Below are 13,642 nucleotides of genomic sequence, written 5' to 3'. Positions count from 1 at the left end.
AGAACCAAGAATATGCTTCCTAAAGAGACAATGTCCCCTCAGGGATCAAACTGCAGTTTTGAGGTCCTTCAGGACTCCTCGGTACCACTGAGTCTGTAAATAGCAACAGCTGCAGAAAACCCCGCAAAAAACGAAACACAAAATATTACACATAGACCTGGTCACAGTGATCCATGTATTCATAACCTCCTGGCTGAATTACTGCAATCCTCCCTACCTGGGAAGGAAACCACACATGCTGGGTTCCCCCCGGCTAGGAGAAGAAAAGCCCATCTGATGGCCAGCCCAGGACACCATGACCACATCAATCTGTGGTCCTGCCTGCTGGGCTGAGACCCCTTTGCCAAAATAACAGTTTGGAGAGAGCCTGCCCTAATTAATATCCCAAAGGGCTGTCCCTCGTTACCTGTGAAACTGCCTCTTTCTCCATTCGGCTGAAGCTGGCTGAAAGGAAGGGTTGAAAGGAGGAAAATGATTTCACAAAGCTAGCACCTCTGACCACTTCTAGCGGACCCACAGGGAACAGTAAACCTACTGATGGTTGGCTTGGCCTCATCCCTCCTCAACATCTGCAGGGATCTGTGACCTGGAAGAGGTTTTGTGCATGCCAGAGCAATTCACTCATCCGCTGAGAACCTCCTAAATTACTACAATCTCTCTGTGTCCGGCTACAAAGACCAGCAGTGCACAGACCCATGAAACACTCCTCCGAGGCATCCCATTACAGCCTGGTCGTGCTTGTGTGTTAGAAGGGAAGACCGGGCTGTTCTACTGACAACTCTCAGCTGCTCCCCTCCGTTCCTGCACTGAAGGGTTTTCCTGCTGGTTGGACTGGGGGTTTTAATCTGAGCACAACAAAGGTCCAGAACCACACAATGTCGAGCAGTTGGTTACTTATTCACCACCACTGACTTCAAGCTGTGGGGCGTGAAAAACTTTGTGGAAAGTAACATACTCTGTTTGCACGATCATGACTTCATCCCCTTCTGTCTGCCCCAGTGCACAGAGGAAAATAATAATGCGTTTAAATTTAACTATCTCTTGTATACCAAAAGATATTCTTCCTGCCCTATTAAACAAAGAGTTGTACTGTACATTAATCCCACTGGAAAAAGGGAACAACCACAGCTGCAAGCATGACTAATAACTGACCCAGACTGTTAGAGACGGCAAACAAATTGTCTCAGAACAATCTGTGAAGTTAGCTCTTTTTTCAGGCTGCTACTGTATATATGAAAATAAAATTCTATTGAGAAAGAAATAGAGATTTCTACTTACTGATACAAGAAATAAGATCATTAAATCTTTCCTTAGGAAAGACAGGATTTTCCAGCCCTCGGAAATAGAGCTTCAGTACTCCAGCAACTGAGTTAATGTCATGGTTACTTTGGTCATCTGCCAGAGGATTTTCACCTTAAAAAGTAAATAAAGTGAATGAAACACACATGCAGGAGCATTCTTGCATGCAACATTTTTATAAGCGAGTGACATTTTTGGAGGGTTTTTTTTTTAGTGTGTGGGAGGTGGCAATAAACACTGATTTGGAAATCCCAGGCTATGATTAAACTAAAAACAGCAGCCTAAATAAAGCTTTCTTTTAATTACATAACCTAGTGATCTCTTAGGTCCTGAACTTCCAACTAAGTATTTATGGACACGTTACAATTTACAGTTGGTAAAATAAAAAAGCCAAATGTTTTTAGTTGAATAGAGGTTCTCAGACTATTCTTTGGGAGCTTACATGAAGCAAATCTAGTTAGATAACTCTTTGAACTGGAAATCTGTCTTCCTTCTGAAAAATGAAAACATTCAGGAATATGTGCAACCATTTTGTGAAAACACTGCATAGGAATTGAAACCCTAAAGGCCATGACTGAACCACGTGTAATTTTAAACTTAATTTTTATTTTGAAACACTTTACAATGTGTGTATCTTCCAGAATAACACTACCTAGGAGAAGTAGTTTTAAGGCAGATTTCAAAGATGGAGAATAGGAGGATGTGGCTTCACTTAGCATGTAAAAACAGCTGCTTCATGTATCTTGTCAAAGACAAGATCAGGTTTAACAACATATATAACTAATCTAGGGGAGAAAAATACTGTGCATATTTTTTCATGCTTTTAGTCACAGGACTTATTGCTCCAAGGGTTTTCTCATTAGCAGATGATCTGCAAAAAGTTTTCCGGTAAATTAAGAAAACAGCTTCTAAAACCCAAGAAAAGAGAATGTAAGATTAAAAAAAAATATGTAACTAGTATTGTTTTAACACAGTTAGGGGATTTCTGGATCCTGCCTCCCCTAGCAGAGCAATCCTAGGCTGGGCCTTGCAAGCCACTCTTGTTTAAAAAGCTGGTTTTGCTTCCTGGTATCTTTCCCATAATTCCTCCTCTGGGGCTGAAGTTTCTGTCAGGACTGAAACCAGTGGTTGAACATGGAATGACCCTTTCACAGCTCATATGCTCATTGATTGTGATGCCGCTTTGGCAGAGGGACCAGAAAGTTGAGCACTTGTATTCCAGAAGATCACATAACAGGGTTCTCAAATTGCATTAAGCAGTCTCTTGAATTTAATTAAAAACCATAATCTTTCCTTTCTGAAGATCTTTAAAATAAAATACAGACAAACTATTATTTGCAGTTTGTCATTAACAAAAGACTAAAGTTTACTTGATTCAAGAGTCACATGCCTTGAAAAACAATCTCAAGCTCCTAGGACATAGCAGGGGAAAAACATATACATGTCATCATTATATTTCATCTTTAAGCATATGATAGTGCAAAGTTTTAGGTGCAGAACACAAAGTGCAAACAAACTGCTTAAACAGCCAAGAAAGTAATTACAATCTAAAAGATTTTTAAATGTCAGATATTAAGGTGCTTGAATAAATGAAAATGCAATTACCTCTCTCAAATGAATTTTTAATATCATTGACTTCCACCTGGGAACCAGACACTCTAAAAATTCCCTGATGCTGAAGACCTGCAGCAAAGATGGGAGACAGTGATGAGAAATTAATCTAGTTTTTAAAACATTTTTAATCTCTATTTTAAAAAAAAAGCTGTGGTGGTAAATGCATTATGCAAAAGACACACAAAAAAGTCAGGGCAATAATGAAATAACAGGATGTTTCAGAGTTTACCGTATAAATTGATAAATCTGATACAGCTTTCCACAATGAGAGGAATGACTTGTCCTGAATCCTGGAAAAACAAGAGCAGAAAGAGTAAACTGCAGACCAGAAAGAGAAAACCTCCCTACTCTGGACTGAATGTGAAAATGCATCTTCTAGGTCAATCCAGATGGACATACAGTGCTGGCAAAAAAACACAGAAGAAAATATATAATTTCAAACAGAGTTCTCTTCCCATTTAAGGAGGGAGGGAAAGGAACAGGTGAAGAGAAAAGATTATGGTTCTTCATTAAAATCATTGAGTTGGGAAATTCAGAGACTTCATTCTCCACATCTGCCACTCTATCTGGCTAACACTGTATGTGACATCTAAGCTCATGCATGTGTTTTAGATTTTTGAAGCAAAATGAGTTAAAGCAGTGAATTTGCCTTTTTAAAAGTTTACTGTTAAGAATAATAATTTATGATGAAGATGATCTCTCTGCATCTATTTAACTTACCTTTCTTTTCCTGGTGGAGAAAAATCCTACATGGGCCTAATTACACAGGACCTAATTCCTCGAGGTGCTTCTTTTATTTTGGTAAAAAATGCTGATCACAAACAGTTGACAAGACCTCTTCTGGACCTGCTGGCCTATCAGAAAAGTTCTTGGAGAAGAGCCACCAAATGACATTGTGTGGCTTACCAGGTGTCTCCTTCCTGACCCGAGAGCTTTCCTACGTGCTCTGCTGATTTGCGTCTCCTAACGTAGGGCAGATGATGGCCTGGCACACTGTTTCGGGCTGCACTAACTAGCTGGTAATGCTCTGGGTGGTGAACTGCAGCCACTTTGAGCTGAGCACATGGTTCAGCTGCCTCTTCTGTAGGCACAAGGCATTGGGAAAGGGAGGTCACAGCCTACAGCTCCCTGCCTGCAACTGCCAGAGCTCAGGAATCAAAGCTCCTGCTCTCAGCTGTGATAAGGCTGCAGTTAAGTATCCATACTACATCTGCGGTTAAGTAGATGTGTTTTAATAAAGGAGAAAAAATGCTTGTGGTGGTAGAGGGAGAAGGTGACTATACACTAATTTTCAGTGAGTTGTCTTTTTCTTTTAAACTGCTGATTTTCCAAAAGAATCGTCACAGTCCTTCATCTGTGTGTTTTGGCACGTTAAAAATGGATGTTTTACCCCCAGCACATTGATGACTACAAGTCATCAAATATCTATTAAAGTCACAAATCACATGATTAAAAATTATTTAGAAAAGTTGGTGCTTATGCTGGAAAAATTACTGTTTCATGAATAATAGGTACCTTTGAAATTCTTGTCTTGGAAGCTATAATTTTTCTTTCCAAATGAATTTCAAATATGTAAGCACTCAGAGAATTGACTAATTCATTTGAAAGTTTAATATAAACCAGTCTGTATTACAAAGCCATGAATTCAAAAGCACCCTGTAACTCAGAATATACATTTCCTCTTACAAACTAGTCCTTCATTTTCATGCTAAATTACACTAATGGGAAGTTTATGAATTAAGCCCAAGTAGAAGAAAAGCCAATTACTAAAAAAAGTTTGAAAAATAACACACAGCGAAGCAATGAAACAATGCACTTCCTGAGATAACCTAACCCCTGATCTTCTATGTTCTCCATGTTGTTTTAGTGGGGCTTACAAAAGACTGTACTGCAAATTACGCTATTTAACTTGTGACTTCTCTGGTTTTTAATTTAAAACCTAGCAAAGATTGGCTAGACAAGAATCAGTAATGTCCAAATGAGCATTTTCTGTTTGAGTTGTGTCACGATTCAGTAACAGCTGAATTGAAAAAACCCCATGGAACAGGTCAGTTGCTAAAAACAGGAATACTGTCATCTTCACCAACACTGAGCAGCCTGGCTCTCCTAAAAAGCAGAGTATTAGAAAACATGCAGAACATGCACCCATATCTCCTGTTAGCACACTGGTTCATGCAAAGAATGTAAAGCCTCAGAAAAGAGAGTGTTTGCAGTAAGAAATTACAAAAAAATAAATTACTTGCATACCTGGTTTTGGAGAACCATGCACAACTTTGTAGTTAAGTAATTCCCTGAAATAATCTAAATGAACAGCTTTGAATTTTGGATCTAATGACAGGAAAATAATCGGAAGCAACAATCTGTGTTGGTGAAATGTTGAGAACAGTGACCCTACTGCTGTTGTGAATTTAATCTGATGTGTGTAGTCAGTGAATGCATGTTTGGGACTAATTATCATTTCTTATGATGCAAAAAGGAAAAAAAATTATTTGATGCGATACGGTATTTCAGTGTAATCCTTTTGTGCCTGTCACAGTGACTCACTCCTATCAGGAATGACATGGTCTTTGGGCAGGGATGCTTTCCTAGGTTAGCTCCCACACGGGCAAATCTGTCACAAGGCTACCAGCTTTCTTTTCTTCTTTCCTTTTGAAAGACTAACTATGTAGGACTCTCCACTTGCAAGTAAGACCTGTCACCCACACTGCCATGTAGCATAACCGCCTCCTCTGTGAAGGAAAATGGTAAGGTACCGTTTCTCCTGATTTGCTCTGCACTTCTCTAATCCATGGGCTTTTTGTTGTGGAAGTTTCTACTTCTTTGCTTACTTTCATCCTTGAGCAAGAAACTGCTCGTGATACTCATCTCTTGCATCATGTGATGATTTCCTGAAAGTTTTTGCACCTCACAGCACCATTTGTGTAATAATAATAGTCTTCCCTACAGTTGTACTGAGGGTAGCTGAAAGTTTGATTGAAAGACAGCTAAACTGGTACGGTGCCACTGAGCGCAGAATTCGTTCTGCAAAGTATTTGCCACTAGTTATGTTGCACAGAAAGAAAAAAACAGCCCTTGTAACATTCAAACCCAGTTCACAGAGCTTGTAGTCAGGCATTTCATTCGCTGTGTTTATAAATGTACTGTTACACATTTTTTGAAGATTTCTTTCTCTTAGCTCTGCCAGCTAATGTCCAGAGGCACTAATTGACTGTAATGGGCAGGTGCTTGTTAATGAATAAGGAGATATCCATCACTTAAGACTACAATCACTCCAGAGTTGTGCTCTGGTTCGGTTTTGCCTGCTGTACTCGTACACTCATTTCTTAATGCAAACTTCTCCCTCCAGATCTTTGAAAGAACTAATTTTGAGCCAGGCGTGAACGCAACCCGAGAGTGAGGTGGAGATGGTTCTCTTGTCACCAGAACTATACCTGATGTCTCGTGTGAGAGTTCCTTCGGCCTCGGCTAGAAGCATTATTAGAAATAAAAGTATGGGAAAGAAGAAGATAGTAAATACAGCAAAGATACAAGATCCAGAATAGCGGTGATCACAATTTCACACAATATAATAAATTCCTAAAGTCATAGGAAATCAAAAGCTGGATATTAAACCCAGGGTAACACTGCTTCTTCACAGGCTTTGAATACTGAATGTAATGAAAATGGCAAGCAGGAAATTGTGCTAAGTCGTGGGATGTACCACTACACCCTATCTTCTGCATGATGCTAAGTGTCCTAATAAAACCAGGCTGCCAATACTATCCCTGCTTGATTAACAAAATCGTAGGGAGGCTAACATGAGAAATGAATCCCCCTCTTTCCCTCTGACTTCAGGAAGTATTATATTGATCAACCGGGAAAGAAAAAGAGCCCCAGGACAGACTTAAACATAATGATCTGCCTCAGCTCACGTGAGGTGGTGACCATTATAGTAAGAAGTGTTGAGATCAGCCACTGGGGTGGCTGGTGCCAGTACCTTGATGAACGACTCCAAATCACCATTAAACAACTTAGCACTACACTGAGACCGGGGTCTGGGCTTCCTGTGTTTCTGGGGCTTAGGGGGAAGATTTGGAGGCCTAAGGGAAGGGAATATGATTACTGAGCAAAGTAGAATTAAGTCACACAATAAAATGAAATGTCTGTAAGCTCATGGCAAAACAACAGAACATTGTAAAGGGAGAAATAAACACAGTACTTATCAAATAAAGACTTTCCATCAAATTTAACAGTGATTAAAGACTGGAGAATTCTCCCCATTAAAACCACATTACTTATGGACAAATATTGACATTCTTTATGAATCCCTGCTTTGCAGTTTTACCATATACATTTCTTCCAAACACTGCACAATTGGAATGGCCTTTTTTTTGTTGCGGTCATGCATGAAATGTGCAGCAACCACTGGAATTCATCCTGCCAGCCACGGCAGAACACAGGCCACTCGAAGCACCTCTTATCAAGCAGAAAAGTTGCTTCATGCTGGAGAAGCTTCAAATGCAAATTAAAGCTGCTCAGCACACTCCTAAGATGCTTCAAAACCAAACCGTCTGCATTTTCAGCTGGAGCCAGGAAGGTTAAACAGCTTTAGCCTTCCACATCCAACCATCAACATCTTCACACAAGAAAAGAAACACCTTGCAAATTAGCTAAAGGAATTAAAAGAATATCATCAACCTGAAACAAATAAACAAAAGCAGCACAATACAAAAAAGGAAAAGGAAGAACACACAAAACTTTGGTCTGCAAAATGTTTACCTAGTGTGTTACACATGCGGTGACTACAACTGAAAGAGATTACAGGAAATAAATATTGTTCTCTAGGTCACAATTTATTTTGTGAATGTCAGGGCACACTACATGCCAACAGCTTCCCTAGTTCCTCTGCACCAGCAGTCCAATGTTTCTATTGATTTTTCAGGAATTAGGAAAAAATCAAATGTTTTGGAGGAAACAGCGAGGAACAATAATGCATAGAACATTAAATGGTGGGACTCGGGTCTGTTTGGGTACTACCTGCTATTCTAAACTCATCTTTAAAGATATCCTCTTCCCTTCTACAATTTGACTTTGAAGAACATTTCCGTTTGCATGTCTTATAGTCTGGAAACTTAACTGAACTTTGGGGCAATAGGCAGGTCCCAGCTGGAATGGGGAACTGGTGCTGAGGAACAGATGGGCAGGCCCTGCACCCTCAAGAGTTTCCTTCTCTAAGTGACCGGCTGTGAGAAGATAGGAGGTAAGATGGCTTCAAGCTGCTCCCCCACTTTACTAAGGTAAAATCATTGCCTAAATCCATCATCATCTTTCAGCTGATTACACAGCAGGGAATTTAGGATGATGTGAGCCTGATGAGTCACCTGCTTTGGAGTCAAGAAGGAACATTTTTTTCATTAGACATAAGCCTGCTGACCTCCATGCATTCCTGGTAGCATCTGGAGACAGAGTTAAAGTTAAAGGCACAGGTCTCACAATTAACATCAGCGATTGGGAAGAATGCTCTGATTTGTTACTGCTTTTCAGCTGGAGTCGTGTAAGGAAAGAAGGTAAGTCCAACTTTACAGAGCTAAAATGGACCATAGAGTGGTGGGAGAAGGGCTAGTCTGAAGTCTGTACAGATGTTCGCAGGAATATGGGGGTCAGGCAGAAGGAATTATACAAAATCAAGTGGTCCAGCAAAGGCAGAGCCAGATCCAAACTTCTTAGCTTGGAGGGCAAGAGTCTTTTTTTTTTTTTTTTTTTTTAAATTAAAAGATAAGGGGTGGTGGCAAGGCCATTCCTGTCCAGGAAGCAAAAAGGAGAAAGAGCAGGCATTGAGCAAGGGTGTATTGCATGGAAGGGGAAGGGAAGAGTTAGAGCAGGAAAGCTGGGCTGGATGTTCCTGCTGTCACCAGGAGAGGAAGGCTGGTGCCCATAGCAGTGATACACACAAGTGGCAGCTGCAAATCCAAACAGTTGCCATTGCCCCCATGGTCTGATACCCTGGGGGCTGCAGTGCTCCTCTGTGTTTACGTCTGGAGGAATTGTCACACACGTGGCATTACACAACTGAAAAAGTATGTGTTGCACAAAGCAGGGAGATCTAACACTGTATCCCTTCTCTTCTGCAAATATATAGACTCATTTAAGTATCAAACACTTGGATGCTGGGGAAGGCAGGTATTCCTGTCCAGAGCTAGGTTATCAAAGATGCAGCCTATCCCCTAAATTAATCTCTATATCAGGTTCTTCTTTCTGAACTATGTATCCTGACCAAGGGAAAACCATGAGAAGCAAAGTATCTCTAGCAACTGAAAACTATTTCTTTTCTAGCACCAAAAAGCCCCCTGCAACTTCCAAATTTGATGTGTGATTCACAAATATTTTTAAGGATCTTCCAGCTCATCCCTGGCTCATCCTGGCCTAAGCAGCTCACAAGGAGGAAGATGAAGGGTCTGGTTCTTTACCCACCAGCATGCAGAAAGAGAAATGATGAATGTTAAAACACGCAGAGCCTGTACACAATTTATGTAACAACAGCAACAACAACCTTATAAACCCTTACAAACTTGTTCTGAAATTTGTAACTTCTAAGATTTTATTACATTTGTAACACTAAGTCAAGTCAAATAAAAATATCTTACCTCGTTGTCATGTATTCGGCCCTGTGACCTAGAAAATGTCAATAAACAGGAAATTTGTAGGTTTTAGGTAGATTTTTTTGTATCTAAATTATGCTTGGCAAATTACTTTTAACCCTAACTTCCATGTTACCAGCAAAAGTTATACAACAAACAGGGCAGTGCAGTTATGTACCAGTTACATTTAAAATACAAACACAACCCATGTTATGGAAAAACTTTTAAGAAGCCTGCCCACAGATTAAAGGGTCACTTGATACTGTAAATAATTTGAAGTAAAACTCCAAACAATGTCTATTGTTTGTGCTTATGTGTTTTAGTGGCTAAATCAGTATGGAAATAGAGCTGCGCCAAGATTAGATTACATCTCCCCTGGTGTCTTGTGCCTAAACCTGTTCAGCGCTGAAGATACAGAGCTCTAGGCACCCATGGCTTGCTACTCAAAGACTCCTTCCTCTCTTTTGTGTGTGTATTGCAGGAAAAAAATACAATGCTACCACTGGGAAACACCAGAGAGAACTGCAGAGAATTGTAAAGAAGGAAATACTGTATTCCAGAAAGGTTCCTGGAAAACCTTTGCAGAACAACACACCCGTAAGTTAGGCATGTGCATTGTGTCAACTCATGATAATGAAAAGCAAAATAATGAAACAGTAGGAAGGTCATGGTATGATAAGTTCCAATCAGCCTAGTTTTCCCAAAGGGAGATTGTGCCCTATTAATTTATTAGAATTCTTTGAACATGTCAGTAAAATACTGTATAAAGGAGAATCAGCTGAATTAATTTACTTAGACTTTCAAAGGCCCCTGATAAGTTTCTTCACAAGAGGCAACTAAAGCAACTAAACAGCCATGGATTGAGTGGCAAAATATTCTCATTGATCAAAAACTAATGAAGAAAAGAGAAACCGAGTGGACTTAAATGGTCTTTTTTCATCATGACTGAAGTGTAACAGTCATTTACTCAAGCCTTACCATTAGGACCATTTACATAATACATAATACATTTATTAATGTCTTGGGGAGATCACAGCAGCAAAGGAGGCAGAATATTGTGCAGATGACTGAAATACTTTTGTATCAAGTCCTCACAAAACTGTGAAGCCCTTCAAAGGGGTTTAACCATGTTAAGGAACAAGACACACAATGGCAAATGAAATTCAGTATTGACAGGTTAAAGTAAGATATTAGGGAAGAAAGAATTAAACACCTATGCAGCTAACAGAACAACATACTGACTCTGAAAATCACTCTGAGCATCATTTGTGCTAGGTCTAAGTACACTGGTCAATTCAAAAGTGACACCAAAGAAGCTTGTCAGACTGCAGAGAGAATGAAAAACAATGATATGCAAAACATAATATTATGTGGCAATGTCCAGGTGCACCTGAAATGCTGCACAATATGGAAAACCCTAATCTGAAAATATATTTTGCAGTAGCAGAAAAGTGGGTGTCTGCAGAAGATGGCACAAAGAATAAGCTCTGGGAAAAATCTCTGGCATTAATAAGACATGAAAAGATTGTTGGCATCTATTTTAGGCAGATGAAAAAGAGGGATGAAAGAAAAGTGTGTAAAATAACCTATGACAGAAAAAGGGTAAGCCAGGGACTCCTCCCTACTCATGTAACCAAGGAAAGTTCATTGAGACTAAGAATCCCAATAATAAATGCTAGTAAAACAAAAGATGTTGCAAATCCTGAGTCTGGGGGATTTTAAAGACATCTCTGATATTTAACAGATTAGGGCAAAAACTATCTGGGACACAGGGGCAATCTCTTTTACAACTGCTAATTTTCCTTGCATTTCCCTTTGCTTTGTTCATTTGTTCATTCAACAGATGAGCCTTGGGTCAGAATTAATATGAGTGTCAGTGTGCTTCCCATGTTTAGCATCAATTTCATTTGAGTATGTCTCATTTACTTTTCCAAATTTGTAGATGCAGACTCAGCACAGAGCACTTCATCTATCTCCCTTGTGCAGATCATGAATATGTATCTCCCGTGTCCATAAACAGCAGCAGTCTGTAGTAGGTAGGCACTGAACTGGAACAGAAGCCAAATGCTGTCAACGTTGTGGACACCAGACTGGAATCTGGATTTATTCAGCCTACATCCTTACACTGTACAGGTTCAAACAAAAGCAAGAGAGGCTGCCAAAGGAAAATTTGCAGTTGAGACAATCCTCTCCCTCTTCCCCCATTTTCCTCTGCATTCCTTAATACAGCACCCTGTATTATTTGTCTGCTGTGCTGTTCACATTACAGCTGCCAGAAAAGGCAGCTTGAGTGGAGCACGGGAGCAGTTCACTTCCTACAAATTCATTTTGATACTAGCTACAGCAATAATGTTCTTAATTCCACTGTAATTCTACCCTTTCAACCGTCTCCATTTGAGCAATGTACAGAATCCAGGTCCTCCTTCCCAGGCACGTGCAATGCAATGCAGGACATGCCTCAGTAGAAGGGGGTACTTGAACTTTTTAACCTGTAAGAATGACAGCTTTTTCTCCAAGTATCAGCTTTGAATGTGGATGTATACGTTTGGGGTACTATTTGTACGTGCTATGCTATGACGATGCAACAACTATGTGCAACAACACTGTGGACAACACAGATTAACTACTTGGGGGTACAGCTGGTCGGTTGAAGGGAACTAAGTCTTCAAACAGAATGGTCCAAACATGCCTGAGCATGGCAAAACAGCCCAGAGCCTGACAGCGATTTATTCCTTCGCTCACCCTGCTGAGAAGTTTTTCTTTGGATTTCCTTTCATACAGTTCTTTCTTTATTTCTTTCCGACATGCATTAGGCATTGGATTCTGTTGCCTTTTATCTTTCTCCCTTCAGTAGATGATCACGCATTTTCCTAGCCTTCCAAATAACACACATTCACTTTATTTTTCCAAACACATTTTCTGTGAGCCTTCGGAGGAAAATTTTCCTCTTTTTTGACTAACATCAGCTACACATTGTTTTGCATGACTAAATTGCTCAACGCACATATTCAAAAAAAACCCTATTAAATGAAAACTCCCATGAGAAAGAACATAATGTAGTTAGTTGTCTAAAAACAGCCACCATCTTCTACAGTCCAACCTGGCAAGAAAACGCTGTTTGCTTTCTACCCCCAACCTCAGTCACTCCCTGGAAAGGGGCTTTGTTTGGGTCATAACCACTGAAATGTTAATAGCTCATTAGGCACCTTCACAACTGGACTTGTGGATCTGGGCTTTTATATTAAAAGCAAGAGAGATTTGATTAACAACAGATTTTTGACAGTAAAAAAAATAAGTTGACACATCCTTTAGAGATATTCTTTACAGAACAAGTTTCCTTTCTTGAGTTTGAACTTTGAATTATAGTCTTTAACCTTCAGGAGAGGATTTTTACTCTTTGTGGTGTAATTCACTTCCTCTCAGGTCTGTAACACTCTGTGTGCCTAGACCTCAAGGCTTGCAGTGTGAATCGCCTTTTCCCTTTGGTCCATGAGGAAGTGCCTGTTGGGAGGACTGGTAAGAGGTGGGCTGGAACTGTGCATAGTGCCTGATTCATTACTGCCCTAATTCAGCTTTACTTCGTTTGATCATGGACATCTGCTGACTTGGTTCATATTTTAAGATGTATTTTTTAAAATTGTACAGAGCGTTCAGGACAAACAATGGATAATTCTCTATCATAATTTGTAATGCAACAATTTTATATGCAATAATGATAATCAACAGGTATAGAACTATTCATTAAATTTTCATTCATTCTGGATCACGATATGCAAATACTTTGTAGAAGCCCAACATTAAATTCAGTCTATAAAAATCTCACTACTGACATCAGTAAGGTTAGGATTTCACCTTTTACCTCTCATAAATGCTCCGTTGTTTTGTTAGGCTGTAAGGACATTCATGTCCATGTGTGAGAAATGTTGCACTAGTGAGTCCATTGTAAGAGATGCATCCTGGATAATTTTGTGTGCTTAAAAAATATCGCTCTCGCCCAACTCTTAAAAAAAACCTCAAGCAAACAGAAATCATTAGGAAGTAGAAACAGTACATTTGTCACAGCTCTTAAATCACCCTGTGCTGACTGTGTCAGCTCTCCTTTCAGACACGAG

The 13,642-nt window shown here is 39.8% G+C and overlaps 1 protein-coding gene across 2 annotated transcripts in view; it reads right to left on the bottom strand.

The window, feature by feature from the left end:
* Nucleotides 1–13,642, bottom strand: part of SRGAP1 (SLIT-ROBO Rho GTPase activating protein 1) — a 157,249-nt gene that overhangs the window by 28,543 nt on the left and 115,064 nt on the right. Inside the window, exons 11-15 of one of the 2 annotated variants that reach the window (XM_054813319.1) lie at nucleotides 9,537–9,564; nucleotides 6,890–6,992; nucleotides 3,143–3,203; nucleotides 2,905–2,982; nucleotides 1,279–1,413 (exon numbers count right to left, since the gene is read on the bottom strand). In XM_054813319.1, the coding sequence (XP_054669294.1) occupies nucleotides 1,279–1,413; nucleotides 2,905–2,982; nucleotides 3,143–3,203; nucleotides 6,890–6,992; nucleotides 9,537–9,564 (405 nt within the window). Of the gene's footprint in view, nucleotides 1–1,278; nucleotides 1,414–2,904; nucleotides 2,983–3,142; nucleotides 3,204–6,344; nucleotides 6,379–6,889; nucleotides 6,993–9,536; nucleotides 9,565–13,642 lie in introns of both variants that reach the window. The other variant, XM_054813320.1, reaches the window with a different exon arrangement.

This window comes from Grus americana, chromosome 1 (genome assembly GCF_028858705.1).
Source record: "Grus americana isolate bGruAme1 chromosome 1, bGruAme1.mat, whole genome shotgun sequence".
NCBI classification, from domain to species: Eukaryota; Metazoa; Chordata; class Aves; order Gruiformes; family Gruidae; genus Grus; species Grus americana.
The sequence above is the reverse complement of the archived record's forward strand: the minus strand, read 5'-3'. Positions and strand labels throughout refer to the sequence as shown.